The sequence below is a fragment of the Apodemus sylvaticus genome, chromosome 6, assembly GCF_947179515.1.
Source record: "Apodemus sylvaticus chromosome 6, mApoSyl1.1, whole genome shotgun sequence".
In the NCBI taxonomy this organism is placed as follows: Eukaryota; Metazoa; Chordata; class Mammalia; order Rodentia; family Muridae; genus Apodemus; species Apodemus sylvaticus.
Genome location: NC_067477.1, coordinates 99,277,044 through 99,296,294, shown reverse-complemented (window position 1 = coordinate 99,296,294; position 19,251 = coordinate 99,277,044). Strand labels below are relative to the sequence as shown.

General features: G+C 46.8%; 1 protein-coding gene across 2 annotated transcripts in view; it reads left to right on the top strand.

The window, feature by feature from the left end:
• The first annotated feature begins 1,268 nt into the window (after positions 1-1,268).
• The window catches only part of Mboat2 (membrane bound O-acyltransferase domain containing 2), a 135,271-nt gene continuing 117,288 nt past the window's right edge, over positions 1,269-19,251 (top strand). For both annotated transcript variants that reach the window (XM_052186037.1, XM_052186036.1), the window contains exon 1: positions 1,269-1,450. In XM_052186037.1, the coding sequence (XP_052041997.1) occupies positions 1,376-1,450 (75 nt within the window). In that variant the 5' untranslated portion in view covers positions 1,269-1,375. The remainder of the gene's footprint in view (positions 1,451-19,251) is intronic.

The following is a 19,251-nucleotide window of genomic DNA, read 5'->3' as shown; positions in this document are numbered from 1 at the left end:
GATGGCTATTCTGGAGAGGACGTTAAGCCTGAGAAGGAAGAGGGCCTTGTCTATAAGAGGTCAAAACTGGGGCCAGATTAGTTGGATCTCACCCCCCCCCCCAAACACATTGTTATTTAGCTCTTGGTTAAGTTATGTAATTTTCTGAAATTCAATTTCTTTGCTAGATTGAGGGTGGTTACAATACCTGCCTCACATGGTTGTTGTGGGGACTCAAATCTACCTTTAAAAGCTGTGTGAGCAGCACATTTAACCTCCCCTCCCCCCAAATATTAGTTATTTCTACCTCCCAATTCCAAATCCTTGGATTTTGAGAGGCCAATCCTGGCATTTTCCAGGTCTTCCCATGGCCTGTTTAAAGGGTAAGAAATCGCATCTGTAGGGCCGACACACTAACTGACCTCCCGGGATGGAGGTGTGGACACAGCAGATTTCACATCTGGCAGAGATGTTCGCTGGGCAAGAAGGGACGCTTACCAGCAGCCTTTCCTTTGAGGAGGCGGGGCCTTTAAATGCTGGCTGCCGGCTACCCAGGCTTTCCCTCGGGCGCTGCCCAGGTCAGACCTGTTTCCCTCTCAGTTGGATGCCCGGGGAGGGCATCGCATCGTCCCAGCGTGGCCGATCAGGCCCAGGTGGGCGGCGGGCGAGGCAGGACCACCCGGATTTCCGCAAGTTCGGGCAGCACGGGAGACAAAGGCACTTTCTGCTTTTGGGATATTGTAGTGCGTCTCCCTGCAGCTCCCAGCCCCCTACCTTTGTTCCCAACTTCCCCCGGCGCTGCAACCCTCCAAGTCCCCTTCTTTGTCTGGCCGCCACCCCGACCCCCTTTGTTGTCCACCGTCACTGCCAGTGAGGGGTGGGGACGGCGCCCACCACTCCTGAGAAAGGAAGCGAGCAGAGGCGGAGGCAAAGCCGCTCTCACACGCCCCCACCAGCGAGCTTGACTCTCGATCGCCCTCGGGCGACAGCGGCGGTCAAGCCTCAGCCCCTTGCCCGGGTCCTCAGCACGGAGGAGGGGCGCGACGAGGCCAGCGTCCTCTGATTGGCTGCGGGGTCGGGGCGCCGCGACGCCATTGGACGGCGGAGCTGTCTGGCGCACGAGTGCGCGAGGTGGGGAGGGGGCGCTGGAAGCTGCTGGAAATCGGTCGGCCGGGCGGCGTGAGGGGGCCGCGCGGGTGGGTGGGCGGGGCGCCTCGCAGTGGGCGGGGTCACGAGCTCCGCCCACTGCCCCTCCCCGCGCGGCTGCTAAGACCGCGGGCGGCCGAGGGGCGGGCGCGCCGCTGCATCCCCATCCCCGGCGTAGCTCGGCACAGAGCGAGCGAGCAAGCGGCGACTGGCCGGAGCGGGCGGGCGGGCGCAGCGCAGAGGCCCGGCCATGGCCACCACCAGCACCACGGGCTCCACCCTGCTGCAGCCCCTCAGCAACGCCGTGCAGCTGCCCATCGATCAGGTACCGGCGTCCGGGGCGTCGTGCCCTGGCCGCCTCTGCCGGCCGCGGTGCCACCCGGGCGGGAGCAGGGTGGGGGCTGGGGCCGGGGCCGCTGTGCCCGGCGGGGCGGGGGCGCGCGACTGGCCTTGTCCCCTCGGCTGTCGCTCCGGCTGGTGCATCTGTGCCCACCCAGCCTTCCATCGCCGCCCGGGCGGGGGTGGGTGCGGGCGGAGGCTCGGCGACAACCCGCCGGGGAGGGCTAGACAGACGTGCGCGTGTGCATGCTGTCGCTGCCCGGCCACCGGGCATCGGACCCGGGAGTCCCGGGACTGGTAGACGGGGGGACTGTTGCGGGTATCGGCGCCGGGAGACTGAAGATGGTTTGGGTGCCGAGTGCCCCGGACACGGCGTGGATGGATGAGGCTTAAGCTGTTCTGCACTTGGGGACAGTTTGCATTGAAGTATGGCTCAATAGACGGAGAGGCAACAGTTTGGGGAAGACAGGTTATGAAGAGAAGTCAACGTGACTTCACGATGCCAGCGTTTCTGGTGAAAAGTTGCAGTTGTGGATAGGAGCAACCATCCTGCCCCCTCACCCTACCCCCAGAGAAGCATTTGACACTATGGAAGACTGGCATTTAAATGAGGCCAGTCGAATTTGATTGTTTAAAGGGCCTCAGGATTACTGAGAAATAAACAGCACTGGGATGGAGAAAGCAGCGCCATTTTTATTGAGCAAAGGAACTTTGGAAGTGTGTCCTGAGAGAGGTCTGGGAAAGTTGTTGGTGGGGTATGGTTAGATAATTGGTCTAGCCCCAGGACTGAAGGTAATTGACTTTGGAAATTCTGCTTAACATTATTTCTGATCTGGAGGTGTTTACACTTTCTAAGAGATATGGACTAGTGTCCTCAGCTTGACTAGCTGCTAGTGATGTCTTTAAGGTTTTCATTTAGAACACAGAATTCCTCTCTGGACTTAAGCTGGAGGTGACACCTGAGTTTAACACTGTGCTGGATGGTTTGTGCTTTACTGTTTAAAATAAAATAAATAAACTGAGTTACATCAAAGGAGGGTTAAACAGTTCTGCCCAGTGTTCAGGTCTGACTTCTTTCCTTCATTTCACTCATAACTTTCGATGAATAGTGAAATACCTGTTCTCCACACAGCTTAAACAGCGGTTGTGCTGTGTGTCATACTAATAGATTATTAGAGTGCCCCACGTGGAATGATCCCTTTAATTCACAGAATTAGTCTTTGTTTATTAAGTTGATGATAATCAAAGGCTTTGGATACTCTCAGTCCTGTGGAGGAGTCTCACTATTTCCTAAATGGAACTGGGGCACATGACCTTTAGGTGTGTTACACTTCTGACTTAAATAGGTTGTTGCCAGCCTAGCAGTGCGAGCAGGATGGGATCTATTGAAACTTTTTCTTTCTAATGAGAAACAGAGAGGCTTATACCTTTTCTTTCTTTTGATGAGACAGATGATTGTGTATTCTCTCTGCCATAGCTATTGCTATGCTAATACTTTTAAACTTATATAAAGGATCATAGCTTTAAAAGTAATCAAATATCAGTGAGCTTCTTTGAACATCTCAGCAATCAGGAGAAAATTCTTTGTGGAACTGAAGTGATCGGGAGATCAAGGGAATGTGACCTGAGTTAAGACTGACTTCTTTATCAGCCAGAGGTCTTGGCTCTGTGTCTTAGATCATCTTCATCTTCTGGGGCACTCTTGAAGACTATAGAACCCCAGTTTATGTGGCCATTTGTGTAATACTCTGTGATGTGTCTGCTCTGTGATGAGCAAGTCTTAAGAATATTGGGTTAATCCAAGCAATCTGCACTTTTCATAGCAATAATTATTTCTGTGAAATACCAAAGACTCTTAATAATGATGTTCTCGGAGTAATGAACATTGTAAAATTAGACAGACGGTTTAGAATTAAGCCCATCAGAAACATTTTATAAGATGCGAGCAGTTGAATCCATGTTGAAAGAAAACCTAAGACTTGGCTGTAGTCAAATAATGTAATTCCACAGGAAAGAAAAAAAACAAGCCAGGAAGTGAAAAATTATAACTTGCTATGTGTTCATTTGGTGTGAGCCAATTTACAGTGTTTAGAAAAATTAGGAAATTATAAAAGCGGTTGTTTTAGGAAGTAATAAAACGTGAACTTTTTACTATCGTGTTGCCTTGGCGCACTTGGAACCGGGTGCCCTTGCTGCTGAAGGAGGAGGAAATGTGTGGTCGGGCCAAGGCGGAGGAACAGAAGATCCTGCCTTAGGCTTCTGAATCTTTATCTTTACTAAGAATTCCAGAGTGACCTTGAGGTAGCTGAAGTGGTGTTTAGTCTTTAAATTAAAGCCTGAAATAATGGTGTCTGGGAAGTTACAGAGATCTTTTAAGATAGGAAGTACCTGGATTTTGCTCTTTAGGTCCTGCTTTCCAAGTGCCTTCCTTTCTAGTGTAATTCTGAAAGTCTGAAAGAAGGGAATATGTGGAGGGTGTGGTTGAGAGTGGAACCATCTTGAGGACTAGTTGTGCCAAAGAATGGGAGTAGCTGTGTGAGACCCAGGAGAGATCAGGTATCTTCATATCCCAGGGCTTCTGTTCCTCATGAGTTGCTGCTGTAGGGTTTTAGACTCCAGAGCAAGTACGGAAATGAAACTAAGAAGATCACAGTGTCACAAAGAAGAAGTGTCACAGATGATCACCCTATATAGTTTTTTCAACATCTTATCCCATCTATTGCATTTGCTTTGCCTTGCTCTGAGTTATGAGATTGCTTTCTAGTTGTGACCTCTCTCCCTTCTTCCCCACTTCAGCTTCCTTACTTCCTATGATGCCGTAATTACTACTATGAAAGTGGGGTAAATAGACAGTACAACAACCAGTGGAAGACTGGTTAGAGATGAACCTTGGAACAGCCTCTTGACATAGGAGTGATTGTTTTATAGATTATGTGTCAAACTCTTGGGATAGGGAGAAGACAAGAGGTGGGGACTCATGGTGTTTTGAAAGGTTTGAAGGAAGGAGAAAGAGATGAGTGGGGAAGAAAGGTTAGACATTACCAAGCCTGCAGAGTCCAGTAGAAACTATAATGCCCAACACTTGAGAGTTTGAGAAATGTTTCCATGCATTCTACATCATTATACACCTCTGGAAGACAGAATTCAAACTGGAATTATTAAGTTTACATACATATGTGTCCATAGCATGCTTATAAGTCTTTGCATAGACTGTCAGTGTATTTTGTAGTTTTAATGTGGGAGAAATACATTGGATGTGTCTTTGTTTTTAGAACTGAACCTTTTGGCAGTGAAGGTAAGAAGAGATAAGAACTGTCCAGAGTTCCTAATATTAGTGTGCTGGTGACTGTGGGTTGGGATAGGGAATCCAACCTGTGTGTGTGTGTGTGTGTGTATGAATATATGTGTATGAATGTATATGTGTATGCATGTGTGTATGTGTGTGCTTGTATTTATATGCTTGTGTATGTTTATATCTGTATGCATGTGTGTATATATGTATGTATGTGTATATGTAAGTGTATGTATGCATGTGTGCACACACTCTTGTATAACAGATAAAGAAATGGGAAGGCTTAAGGAATCTTTGCTCCTTTTTGGTCAGTTTATTTATTGACTTTTTTCTTAAGTATCCTTCCCCCTGACATAGACAACTGAAGAGGTAACATTTCAGGGAAGAGTTAGTTTAAGACTGACTTTTTTTGTGGCTATTAAAAAAAAAAAAGACTGGCCTTTTAAGTCCTCCAACAGGTCTGAACTCTGATGACTGCTTTCGTAGATGAAGGAATTGAAAGGAAGGTCTTCTAGACAATCACAATAGGGGAAGGACAGCCAGGTTTGTGTGTTCTAGGCTTAGCTCTGAGCTGCAGATGGAGCTCACCCATCTGTGGATGATGAGCTGACTACTTTTACACTTGTAAGGATCTGTCACCATCCCAAGAACCGGGAAACAGTGACAGAACGTTGTGGAAGATTCATTCCAGTCAGGAAGGCATATGGGTCTGCAATCACCTTGTCCATTAACAGTTTTAGAAATGTCACTTTATAGAAATGCCACTTCCTGTTTACAATATGTGTGTATTGACTTTAGTTTAAAATATCACATTGTATTTAGGAACTGATTAAAAAAAAAAAAAGCCCCAAACTTGGAAGGATATAAAAAAAAAAGTTAGGGAAGAAAGAGGAATGTGGATTAATAATTCGGGGCAGCTCAGTAGTGAAGAAGTGAAGCTGCCTGAAGTTTAACCTAAAACTAAGGAGAAAGTTCATGTTTTGGAAGTCCTGTTAAATGTAGTGTCCCTGGATCCTGCCCGTGCTTGGCATTAACCAGAAGCACCAGTCTGCGACAGTGGCTTTGAGTTCCCTGAGCAGGGTGGGGACCTTGCTAGCTCTTGGGCGGTTACTGTGCTTGCTCGGTCTCTCAGGTGTTCTCTCTCTCTCTCTCTCTCTCTCTCTCTCTCTCTCTCTCTCTCTCTTTCTTTCTGTGTGTGCGTGTGCGTGTGCGTGTGCGTGTGCCTGTGCGTGTGCCTGTGCCTGTGTCTGTGTCTGTGTCTGTGTGTCTTAGTCCTGGCTGTCCTGGAACTCACTCTATAGACCAGGCTGGCCTCAAACTCAGAGATCCACCTGCCTCTGCCTGCTGATGAAAGATGTGTGCCACCACACTGGGCTCTCCTGTGGTTTCTTCCTTCCTTCCTTCCTTCCTTCCTTCCTTCCTTCCTTCCTTCCTTCCTTCCTTCCTTCCTTCCTTCCTTCCTTCCTTCCTTCCTTCCTTCCTTCCTTCCTTCCTTCCTTCCTTCCTTCCTTCCTTCCTTCTTTCTTTCTTTCTTTCTTTCTTTCTTTCTTTCTTTCTTTCTTTCTTTCTTTCTTTCTTTCTTTCTTTCTTTCTTTCTTTCTTTCTTTCTTTCTTTCTGACAGGGTTTCTCTGTGTAGCCCTGGATGTCCTGGAACTCACTCTGTAGACCAGGCTGGTCTCAAACTCAGAAATCCGCTTGCCTCTGCCTCCCAGAGTGCTGGGATTACAGGCGTGCGCCACCACCACCCGGCTTCTCCTGTGGTTTCTTAAGTCCAAATTTCCTCCTCTGTAAAGTCAGAGTTAATATGCACCACTGTGCACTCAGAGATTATCATGAAACACAGAATTGGTATAACAGCCTGGCCCCCGTAGATGTTTGAAGCCCAGCTTCTCCTTGATTACGAAACACTTACATTTTGTATTTTTATTTCCAGAAGTGCATTCTTAGTCTTCAGAACTTTCGTAGGGAAGGAAACTATGAAGCTCCTGTCAAGTGTTTTTCATCCACACACTGATTGAAGTTGTATTAAATTGGGGTTGAAAGTGTTTTGCTGCCTCCTTATTGCATCAGAGTTCTTTGTGACTTGATAATGTCTCGTCTGATGGCCTTGCCTCTCTAGATGCATGCAACCCTAGTCTCTGTTTATTAGGTTGGGGTGTGGCTGACTTGAAGTACTCAAAATAACTCACACACAGCTTTCCCCTGCAGTCCAGTTTAACAGATGGGATTCCGCCAGGATCAAATCTTGTAGTGTTTCTTTCAAAACAGCGCGCATGTCTGAGCCTCAGAAGAAAGATCGATTAATGCTGTTGAGGAGTGAAGCCTTCCCTTAGTCACTAGTTAGAACGTGGAGAAGCCGTTGTGTGGAGAGCTGGAGTGGCTGCTTCTGGAGATTCAGAGATTAGAATTGTTAATTCATGGGTATCACCAAGGACATACTCTTCTTCCCCTTCGATTCCCAGCCCAGCCCAGCGCAACTGCATACAGGCCTTTGGCTGCTCTCATGCTAATTGGTTCTCATCTAATATGACCCATTCCTTATCGGAAACTCTGGAGCATTATAGATCTGGCAGACTTCGGACACGTTCGTTCTGCCTGCTGCTGAGTGTATCCATTGGGTTCTGGTAGGAGACAAATTGAACTAGGAAACCAGAGAGACTTGTGGGCTTAGAAAGATGTGGTACGAGTTGCAGAGCATCGGGGAACAACCTGGTTCCCAGATCAGTTGCACCTTGTGTGCAGGGGCAAGAGAAAGGGAGAGGCAGCACCGCAGGAGGAGGGTGGTGGAGGAACAGGGGTGCTTGGCATGGGCGAAGGAGTTGAGGCCTCTAGCTGAAGGACTCAACCTAGAGTGAGTCTGAGGGATGGCGTCTGCACCTCTCTTTCCTCTCATCTTTGGGTCTCTGCTGGGGTCTGCTTCAGCCGGTGGGTAATGCCCTAGGGACACAGGACAGAGCTGAGAGTGGATCTGGAGGGACTCGTGGGAACTACCCAGCACTGCTGCTAAGCTGCTTCTCCTGCAGGAAGGACCCAGGGGTAGGAGCTCCGACCTGGAGGGCGGCTTCACACCCTTCTCTTAGTCTCCTCCCCGCTATACTTGGCAAGAGTAGTTGATTCTCTTCTTCTTCAGAAGGCCTACTTACTCTTTAGAACTATTGTGCTCAGCCCTGTGACACTAAAAGACAAATCCCCTGGCAAACTTGGGGAAGTGCAGCACTTACCGATGATCACTTCCCTGCTTTCACCGCCTCCCCTGTTACCCTGGTAGAGAGCAGTGCGCTCTACAGTGTGGCTGAGAACATTTGTGCCAAAATCACTTGGGACTGTTATAAAAAATAGGTGTTCCATGGCGCTACCCAGTCCTGGAAATGAGGGCCATGGGATGTATATTTTGATAGTCCCCACCCCCATAGTCCCCATCCCTATCAGAGGTAGAGATCTGGGTCAAATATTTCAGGGACTTTCTATAACTAAAAGGTTATAAAAATACGGCCTATGGGGCTGGAGAGTTGACTTAGTGGCTGAGAGCACATACTGCTCGAGGGGACCCCAGTTGGCTTTCCTGCCCGTACATCTGGTGACTCAGAGCCTTCATAACTCCAGCTCCAGGGCATCCAGCATCCTCTTCTGGATGCCACAGGTACCTGTATGCATGTACACATGCCCAGGCCGACAAACATAATTAAATTAAAAAGACAAGAAGCAGTGCTCAGGGTATAACTTAATGGTAGAGGGCTCCCCTTGCATGCAAAAGGCTGTGGGTATGATCCCCAGAACTGAAACCAAAGGTGGACTGCTTTTAAAGTCTTTAACAAAGCAATACACATTTCCTAATACGCTATGAAGTTTGATGGTTGATAATTATAGGAATATGAAAAATAAGATTCATAGCCAGGCAGTGGTGGCACACACCAGGCAGTGGTGGCGCACACCTTTAATCGCAGCACTTGGGAGGCAGAGGCAGGCAGATTTCAGAGTTCGAGGCCAGCCTGGTCTACAGAGTGAGTTCCAGGACAGCCAGGGCTATACAGAGAAACCCTGTCTCGAAAAAAACCGAAAAAAAGAAAAATAATATTCATAGTGCACTCTAGGCCATGTGACCCTGACACGGAACAGTGTTTTGACTGAATAAAGTGTGTAATCTTCTCTCAGTCAGTCCTGCCACAATATCTCATGACTGTATGCACAGCTTCATATGTTGAAAGTGCTGGAAGTTTAAATCTGCTGTCCTTCCTGAATGTGAGGTCTGGGCCTACTGGTCTTCCCGGCGGCCTTGGGAGAGGACATACTCCACTCGTTCTCCCCGAGTGCTCTGGGAAGCACCTAAGGTCAGGCCTGCTACCTCTGAAGGATGACTGTTGGAGGCCTTGTTCTCCACAGCATCCACCTGCCCTCCAGCCAGGTCCAGAGCGTGCGTGCGTGCGTGCGTGTGTGTGTGTGTGTGTGTGTGTGTGTGTGTGTGTGTTGGATGTGGTGAGTGAATTCAGTCCTTACCCGATATACAAGTGTTCAACTGTGCATAGTTCAACTGTGTAAACTTCAGTGGACTCCTTAAGACATTTTCAGTTTTCCTTTAACTCTTTGGTTTAATGATACCATTTTTCCCCTGCTCCAAATTCCCTGCATCCTTTTATGTTTGACAAACCTTTTGTAGTATTTATCTAAGGCCTGCGTCTTCCTGAGGATGCCTTGTGGCCTTGCTTTTCTTTTAGGCCTCTTCTTGTATGTGTTTGTGATCTGTCTGTTGGTGAAACATATATACGTAGAGTATGTGTGTCGTCAGCAGGCTGTGAACATTTCTTGGTGGCCTGGTGACGTGCACCCCTTTTAGAGAGCTGTCTTTCATGTCCCACGTAGCCCCTCTGTAATGAGGCCAATGCCGCAGAAAGTGCCCAGAGAAGAGACAGCGGTTGCTCTGTCTGCCTCTCAGCTCTGGAACTGTTACGAATCCTTATCATTTCTATCCTCTGTGTTGTCCTCCAGGTCTGGGTCTGCTTTGCCAGGCTCCTGGCCTGGTCCTCTGGTTCTCATCAAAGGCGGGCTTCCTTCTGACTCTAGGAAGCGGACTTTAGAGGGGTTCTTCTGATCTAGGGGTTTCGGCACCCTTGTTATTCAGGGCCTCTGTAACTAGCCTTGTGCACGTCCTTCTGGAATCTTCTCTGGTGGCATCTGTAGCGTTTAACTTGGCTTATTCCTCATGACAGTGTATATTCCTTAAGGACAGGACCTGTTGTCTCCCTGCTCAGGATCCTCCTTGTGTGGAGGGCGTGTGCACTGAGAAAGACGAAGGCCTTAGACTGGCAGACTGTACTTTGACAAGCTGCTTATCTTTCTAAGTTTCAGTGTCCTTCTTTTCTTTTCTTCCTTTCTTGTTTCTTTGAGACTGGGTTTCTTCGCGTAGCCTTTGGCTGTCCTTGAACTCTTTCTGTAGATAAGGCTGGCCTTGAACTCAAAGACCCACCCTGCCTTTGCCTCCTTACTGCTAGAATTAAAGGCACGTACCACAAAGGCCTGCTCCTCCCTCCCCGCCTTAAGACAGAGTCTCACTGTGTAGCATTGACTGTTCTGGAACACACTATGTAGACCAGGTAGGCCTCAAACTCATGAAGATCTGACTGCCTGTGCTGTCTGAATGTTGGGATTAAAGGCATTCGCCACCATGCCTGGGTCGGTTTCATTGTCTATAGTATAGGGGCACACAGTAGATTGCAACTAGTAAGAAGGGTGGGTATTGTAGATATAAGCAAATAAATCCCAGAGCATGGGCACATACATATTATTAACTTCGAAGGCTCTCTTTCAAGGGACTAGGGAGGCCGGATTTTGTATATGACTTCAGGGTAGCCTTTGGACTTTTCAGAACCTTTTCAGCCATCCTTTAGATAAGTGTATGCCAGGCAGCATGCCAAGCATGGGGAATGTCATCCCATGTAGTGACTGTCGCACTCACAACACGCAGCCCCGAGGAGGACAGGGAGAGGAGGAGTCCCATGGGTCCCCACCAGGGCACAGGTTAGGGTCTTACTGATGGTGTCCAGGGCATTCCTAGTAATCAACCATAGCACTTTCTCTGCCCTCCCCAAGAATAGCTCCAGGTTCCTGGCTGGAAGCTGCCCTCTGTCTCTTAGAGTTGGTGTGTGGCCTGGATAGTGTCTCAGTGGTCAGGATTCTTGAGGGACAGCTCAGAAGATCTCTGTTTGTTGACATTTCCTTCCAGTAGGAAGTAGGGGTTGAAGGCAGGCAAAACATTGAAGGTGAGTGATTGCAAAAGGAGCTGAGCGTAGCTATCCTTCTGTTGGGGTTCTCAGCTAAGGGCTCAGACTGCTTGGGAAGAGACGCTTTAGTAACATGTTAATGTAGGGATTGAGGGAGAAGAGGCCTTCAGATCGCACAGTTGTCTTTATAAGAATCAGAATATGGCCACTTTTAGTGTCCCTTGCCTGAGTAAAGCAAGACCCTCTAAAGGGCCTCCCTTGGGGTATTGTCTAGGTCCTCTATGACACTTATTTTTCCCATCCCATCCGGTCCAGAGCAAGCCTAGTGTGGCCTGCAACTGGTGAGGTATTGGAAGATGCTTTCAGATTATCCCAAAGGAACAGACTAACTGGTATCCTTGGTGGTGGTGGTGGGGGGGGGGCGTGAGGAAGGTTCTGTACAGCCATTAGACCATTAGACAGCTTCCTACCAGATTTAACACACACCCTGACCAACTCTCCTTGTCCTGACATTGGTTGTAGAAACTACATGTCTGACCGGTGCTCAGTAGTGATTAAGTAGAACACATCTAACTTAATACTAAGTTCCAGGATAAGTGTTTACCTCCAGGAAAGTTCTCGATGTTAACCAGGGAGAGAAGATTGCTTGACACCAGGAGTAGAGCAAACTCTGGGGCTGTGGTTGGTGGTTGGTGTCTGGGTAAGGTGACCAGGTCAAGGGGTTAGATGTAATGTAATGTAAGGCTTATCCTGCTAGCTACTCCCACTTCCAGTGCCCAGAGGGCAGGCAAGGAGGGGGAGCTGCAGGTATATCTGCTTTCTGAGGCATGTATGGCCTGCTGTCTGGAAAGCTTCCTATGCAGCTGGAATAGGACGCCCCTCCCCACTTCTGCTAATGGTTGCTGCAAAGGAATGTTGGCTTGGTGCCAGAGCTGACATTTCAAAGGGAAGCTGGGAATTTGGATTTCCAATGGAAGTATGATTTTTTTTAAATTTTGGATAATAATTTTTATGTTTTCTCATTTTTAAGTCCCAATAACGTATCTATCAGATTTAGCTAAATGACTACTTGGAATTATGAGTTTCTGTTACAGTTCATACTGTGAGTCCACTCTGAAGTGTGCTAAAGTCTAAGACTTAGGAACTTTTTTTTTTTCAGTAATTTTTTTTGTTTGTTTGTTTGTTTTTGTTTTTTCAAGACAGGATTTCTCTGTGTAGCTCTGGCTGTCCTGGAACTCACTCTGTAGATCAGGCTAGCCTCGAGCTCAGAAATGAGGCTCAGGAACTTTGACAAAGTGGATTAAAATGAAAGCTGGGCCAGCAGAACCCCCTGTGACTCGTAAATAGTATTGGGGAGTAGCCCCCACACTTCACTGTTTTGTAAATCGAACCCTGAGTTGACCCCAGAAAGTTTCCAGTAAAATTGCATTTGGCTGAAATGGTCATGTGTTGGATTTCTTCTTGAAAGGTAATATCCTACTAAAATGAAGGGCTGACATTTTTATGCTATTATTATTTTTATTTTGTAGATCTGGTATTTATTCATATTAATTATCTTATGGAATAAGGCATTTTTAAATAAGTGTAGCATGTAAGAAATCAATTACTATTTGGGAAGGCCTTTGTTGGCTTACAAGCAGTTGTTGGTATTTCCAGTTTTTCTTGAATGTATATTGATTTAGGGCCAGAGTGTTTTTATCACGTGATAACTTTTCAGGCTTTGGAGTTTAATCCACATGCTGCTTCACAGGCGAGTGCTAGCGTGCCTTTTTAAATACTGAGTCTGACACAGCTGTTCAGATTAGCTGCATCCCCAGAATAGAAGTGACAGAGATTTTTGGTGTGTGAGTGGAGGATGGCCGAGGGAGGGACACTTGGTACCTCTGGAGATAGTGGAAAATGACACTCCTGGGGGCTGTCTTTGCAGTCCCTGGGTAATGCCAGCTAGTTCTGTCTTCTTTTGTTCTCAAGCTGTATAATAATAATTTGGCATCACAGCCTTGGGCTTTAGCAAGTGGAGATGGTGATATATTCATCAAAATTAGAGAGCAGGGTGTTGAGTATTGTTGAGCTATGCTAAGATTTTTGATATGCATTGGGGGGAGGATTCATGTCTGAAGACTCAGTTTCTTTATAAGATACAAGAAACATACAATAGCATAGAAATCACAAGTTCCCCAAAGGTTTGACATAGATGCTGGGTTTTGCCATTTAGAACTATAGTGTGTGAGTTTTATTATTATTGTTTTTATTCACTTATTTTTAAGAGTATGATCTTGGATAGGAGATAGTTGAGTCCATTTTCTTTTTTTTAAAGTCCTCCTTGGAATATCAGAGCTAAAAGATGTTACAGACCCTTTCAACAAAGAAAAAAGAAAAACAGCCTGGGACAGTGCCAGAAAACTGCTCTTGGATTCTTTCCCCCCCTTTTTGTATTTGTGGAAAGTGTGAACCTCTGGAGAATGATGAACATATTAGAGTTCTATTTCTTGTTTTGTCCGTAACTCCAGATTTGGTAAATGCTTGGCAGGGGAGTTAGCTTGTAAAATGAAGGAGAAAGACATCACCAGGTCAGTTTGCCCTGGTTAGACGGGTGGCCCCAGCCAGCAAGCAAACAACCACCTGAACTTCATAGTATACGCAGCCTGTGGCAGGGCCAGGCGTGGGAAAGGAAGGGAGACTGTTTTGTGTCTTGCTGTTAATATATCAGGAAAGATAGACTGATACAAATCACGAGCCCTGGATCTTGACCTCAAGTAGACTTGCCTCTGACCAGGGCCACCATCCCGGACTGTGCAGATCTGGCAAGTGTTGTCTGTGTGAATGTTAGTGATTGTATCCTGATGGGGTTTGTATTACTTAAGATGGTGAGGTTTCCCATTTGTTAGTAAAGATGGTGGCAGAGGATATGTTTCTTATTTATGAGTACGGTAGGTCAGTGCTATGAATCGGGAGTTGTAGTGAGTCCTGGAGAGATTCAGAGAGCAGGGGCGTACTTAGTGGGTGAGAAGGACTGACAGATATTTCCAGCATGTGAATCAGAGTCAGAAGACAGCTGTGTTAGAGTTTGGATAAGGCTGCTACAGCAGTGGTGACCCAGAGAGAGAGGGGGGAGGGGGAGGGGAGAGAGGGGGAGGGGAGAGGGATGGTGAGAGATGGGGGAGATCCTCACAGAACAGTTGTGGCATGGGTGGTATTTCTGCTCCACCTGCTGATATAAAGTCCCCTGTTTCGTGTCGCAGGTGTTACCAGTGTTGAGGCTGGCTCCTGTAAGGCAGCTGGGTTTGAATGGGAGTCCCTGCCGCCATTGGTGAAACTGTGGTTTTCCATAATGGCTGTGCTAATTTACATTTCCTCCCACAGCGTGCTAGGATCCCCTTCTCCCTGATCCACACCTGAACTTGGGTCTCCTCTTTGGTGACTGAGCTCTTCTCGCTGGAGTGAGGCGGCCGCCCTGGTGCCTTTGCTTTGCATTTCCCTGATGATGAGTGATGTTGAACATTTGTAGTAAGGAGAGTCTAAACAGGACAGCAGTATCATCCGGCAGTTGTACAACTGTGTATAAATGCAGAGGAAACGAAATCTGCATGTTGAAGAAACATCTGCATTCCCATGATTTTTGCGGCATTAGTCACAATAGCCAAGAAATGGAAACACCCCAGGTGTCTGTCAACCGATACATGGAGGAAGAGACTGTGCTGCCTATACACGTGGGAATCCTGTCTGCACACACACATGGGAATTCTCTCTACATACACACATGGGAATACTGTCTAGCCATACAAAGAGTGCCATCCGTGTAAAACAACGTGGATGGAACCAGAGGATGTTATTGTTAGTGAAATAGTGCGAACGCCCTCAGAAAGTCTACCTCAGCAGTTGAGAGTGCATAATGACTCCCAGGGGCTGGCCTACGAATGATCATAGTAAGCAGATGAGGATCTAGTGCGCTGGTGCACAGAAGGTAACTATAGGTAATGGTAATGGGCTGCGTATTTCGGAAAGCCAAAGGGAGAGCTTTGATGTCTGCACCATAAAGAAATGCTGTTTGAGGAGGCGATAAAATAAGTGTGGCCCAATGGAAACCCTGTACAACCTGTGTGTGTATTGAGGTGTCACATGATACTCCATAAATATGAATGCTTTCAGAGTTCTCGGGTATCAGTGAAAAATAAATGCGAAGAAGGTAGCTGGGCTGTACCATCACGGGTTGGTTCTGAGTTAGTGAGGCGGAGCTGGATGGTTGTCTTAAAGTTTACAGGGGATGCTGTCAGAGATCCCAGGCGTTCGTTGGATGAGAAAGATGGGGGGTCCCTGCTGTCTTACATTGCACAGCTCGTGTGTGTGTGTGTGTGTGTGTGTGTGTGTGTGTGTGTTCATATAGAGAAAATAGGTGTGTTGTTTAGGCTGAAGGATATAGTTTTTTCAGGCTTCTCAGCAAAAATACAACTTGCAGAGAGGAACAGTGTTTGTGTGGTAACACGGCTCACTCCTTCAGCAAATGTTGGCCATGTGCTAGGCTTTTCAGAGAGCAGAGAAAGAGCAGGCAGGGTCTGATGATAGGACTAATTAAAATCCAAACACTGGGGCTGGAGAGATGGCTCAGCGGTTAAGAGCACTTGCTTTGCAAGACTAAGTTTGATTCCTAGCACTCAGAGACTACTAACAACTGTATGTAACTCCAGTTCTGTGCAGGCACCAGGAGTGGATGGGGTACACAGAGGAGCACTCAGGGGAAAACACACACCTAAAACAAACCCCATTGCACCTGAAATTCAGGAGCCAACCTGGGTTTACCTGTGAGGAAGGTTCTTGGGCCTCACTCTGTGCACAGAGCTATCACATAGCAAGTACTCTGTGGATGTCGCTGCTACTGTCAGGCAGCCTTTTATGCAAACTGTCTGTTTGCATAAAACTGGTGGGCTGGTTTCCACTTGAATTCCCCCCCACCCCCCGTGAATGCCAAGTTTGTTCCCATTGTGAAGGCATCCAGTTCCATTTTCTAGGTAGTTGTAGTTGCTTACAAATTTACTGGATAAATTCACAACTGTCCCAAGTAGCTATCTTCCCAGTTACCTTCTAGAGTTGGGGACTTCTGAGTCTCATCTCCTGTAGTTGGCTTGTTATGAATGAATGACTGTCCTTCAGTGGGCCAGGTGTCACTGCCTTGGACTTTTCACGAGTGGACATTTCTCCTGAGCGGACATTTGTCTCTGGTGGGGTAGGTGAACATCTGAAAACCTAGCGTTTGAGCAGTATATACTCACTTGGAAATGAATGAACCACTTTGCCTCGTTGTTTACTAAAAGGTACCAAAAAGACCAAAGTCTTTTTAGCACTGGGCACGTTCTCAAAACTAATTCTGAGGAGACATGCGCCAAGCATCTTTCCTGTAGACTTAGTGGGCTAAGCTAACTGAGCTAGCTCAGGTGAGCTAAGAGGTGTAGGAAGAGTGGAATATGGGCAAAGCCCTCTAAGTCTGTTAAAAGGGGGACTTGACCCCATGGGGTCCAGTCCTCACCTGGTGTTAAGATGATGTTAAAGCAACACCCAGGCAGATCGTAGAGGCCTGTCATTTGTCTGTCTTTCTCAGATCCATATCATAGTGTTGGAGTCAACTGAGACTGTTGACTTCCGGGTTAGTGAGAACTGTGCCTGTTAGGGTGCCCCCCCTTCCTTCTCCCCTTTCTTCAGGTTTCTTACATGGTTTTTGCTACTCATGAGTTTGAGGTTTATTTTTTTTCTCCTTTGTGAAATTGTTACGGCAGAGCTACCATTTCGCTTTTAACCCATAAGATAAGAAGAATTCACCAACAGCTTTTTCACGAAGGACCATTTTTATGACAACCGAAACTGAAAAATCAAAGGGGTTCTCGAAGTTCATTTAATGCTAGCACATGAAACAGTTTCACAAACGGGAATGTTAGGGACAGTAATTTTACATGAAAATAAACCTGTCTTAGAGGCCCTAAGGTCCTTGCTAGGGTTGTTTATGTGAGTCCTCTCTCAATAGCCATTGGCATCCCTGTGCATAGCTCTGGCTTCATTAGCTACCACGGGATTTTACTCTTAGAGAGACAAAAGGATTTGTATGTTAACTGGTTGCTGGTGAATGTATCAGTCACAGAGGTGATTTGCATGCTGAATTGCATACATAATGATCGCATGTATTTGAATATTTGTATGTTAATGATAAACGTGCATGGTAGGCATTGTTTATATTATTATTTTCTGATCAGAGATGACGTCAGCTTGGACTGTATATAGATGGTCACTGATCTGTATGGACTTAGGGATACTTTGAGTGACTAGGAAGAGAGCAGTAGCCAGAGCCAGAGCCCAAGCAGAGTAGAGCACTTGGGCTGAATAACGGAGCAAATCCAAACTTCAGTCCCTCGGGCACTTGGAAAGTGAGATGAAGTTAGCCATTTCATGTTCTGGCCCCTCTATAAGCATTGACACATGTTGGTTTCCATTTTGTCTGTTTTGATCCTACTGTTCAAGTAGGGAACTGAATTTACATTGTATTTTTTTAAATCTGATACAGAAAGTTACGTTTCTCTATTGTATAACATACAAAAGGAGTTAAGTAAGAAAATTTCAAAATCCAGCGTTATTCTCCATGCACAGACAATTTCACAGACATACTAAAGCGACTGTGTGTGCACACATGTGCACATGCACCACGGCACCCAGAGGGCCGCTCTCAGGACTTGGTGTCACCTTCCACTTAACCTGTTTCCTCCAGGCCACTTACTCAGGAGCTTCTGGGTGAGTCTCCCGCTCTGTTTCCCATCCTGAGGTGGAGTGTGGGTTTCCAAATGCTTCCACAGTGACCAGCTTTCAGGTATCAAACTCATCCCATGTGTGGCAAGAAGCCGCCTGAGCCATCTTGACAGCCTGCTAACTTTTTTTTTTTAAATGAGAGTATACCTATAGTTAAACAAAATTAGGCTCATGTGGAATATGTTATTTTTGGTTTTTAGTTTAACATTGAGAATCAGTGCTTTCTGAAGTATAATAACCCAGTGTTGAGCTACATTGTGTTTATTCTTCAGTTTGTAATCTCTGTTGTCCTGAGCTTGCTGGAGGTATCTTTTTTTTTTTTTTTTTTTTGGTTTTTTTTTGAGACAGGGTTTCTCTGTGTAGCCCTGACTGTCCTGGAACTCACTCTGTAGACCAGGCTGGCCTCGAACTCAGAAATCTGCCTGCCTCTGCCTCCCAAGTGCTGGGACCTCAGGCGTGGGCCACCACCGCCCGGCTTGCTGGAGGTTTCTTAGGCCTGTACTGGTTGTGTCTGTTACTCTCTCAGGAAGAGGTTTCTTGAATTTAAAGCAACATGGAAAATCACTAGTTGTGTTTTTAAACTTACCTAACATTGAACTTCTCAGCTGTTACAGTTTCTGGGTTTCCATGTTTTCACTGCTCTGGGCCCTCCATGCTTCCCCATAGATCAGGTCCAACTCTGTGGGCTCAGCCTGGCGGCCCAAGGTGCTGCCCTCCCCAACCCCCACCCCCCATCCAGTGCCTGGGACTTGGTGACCTGGATGGGAAGACTAGGGACATGCTTTATCAAGCTGTGTGGCCAGCTCCCTTTTGGCCTTGGCTGAGAGGGAGCCCCAGGCTACATTCTCTCTTTCTGACCCTGTTTATTTACCAGAGAACTTTCCCTTCCTCTAGGAGTACACTGAGACTTATGCCAGCCTCTGCAGATATTTGACCCATGTCTGAATTAGGTGTAGTTTTATGATGATGACCTTTTAAATTTTGTAAAAATGAGACTAACTTAATTTTAAGCCTCCAAATCACTGACCATTCTATCAGCATGAAAACAAAAACCCGCAGCATGCTGTTACCTCTAAGCAGGTCTGAGAATTTCATCATGTCACTTCAACTTTTCCTACCACTTCTTCATAAGGTTTACTGTGGGATCTCATTCCACATTAGTCAGTGTTGAAAGAATTGAGCTTACCACAAGGAACGGTGGGTGCAGTGTGGCTGGATAGTGATCTTCAGGGATGCTGAGGGCTGCCCTCTGCAGCAGAACCACTGTCCGCACCAGCTGTCTGCTTGGTTGGCCCAAGTCACTGTGACTAGGAGCCATGAACTCTACAGACATTTGACATCTGGCCCCATGTCCTGTTGCTGATGAATGGGAACAGGTCTGTTCTTTGATTTCTGAACTGTGGATGAGGAGGAAACAAGGAACTGTCGTTTTGGGAATTACGTTGTAAAGGAGAGAGGATAGGATCGGGGAACTTTCCTTAGAGCTTGCCTTA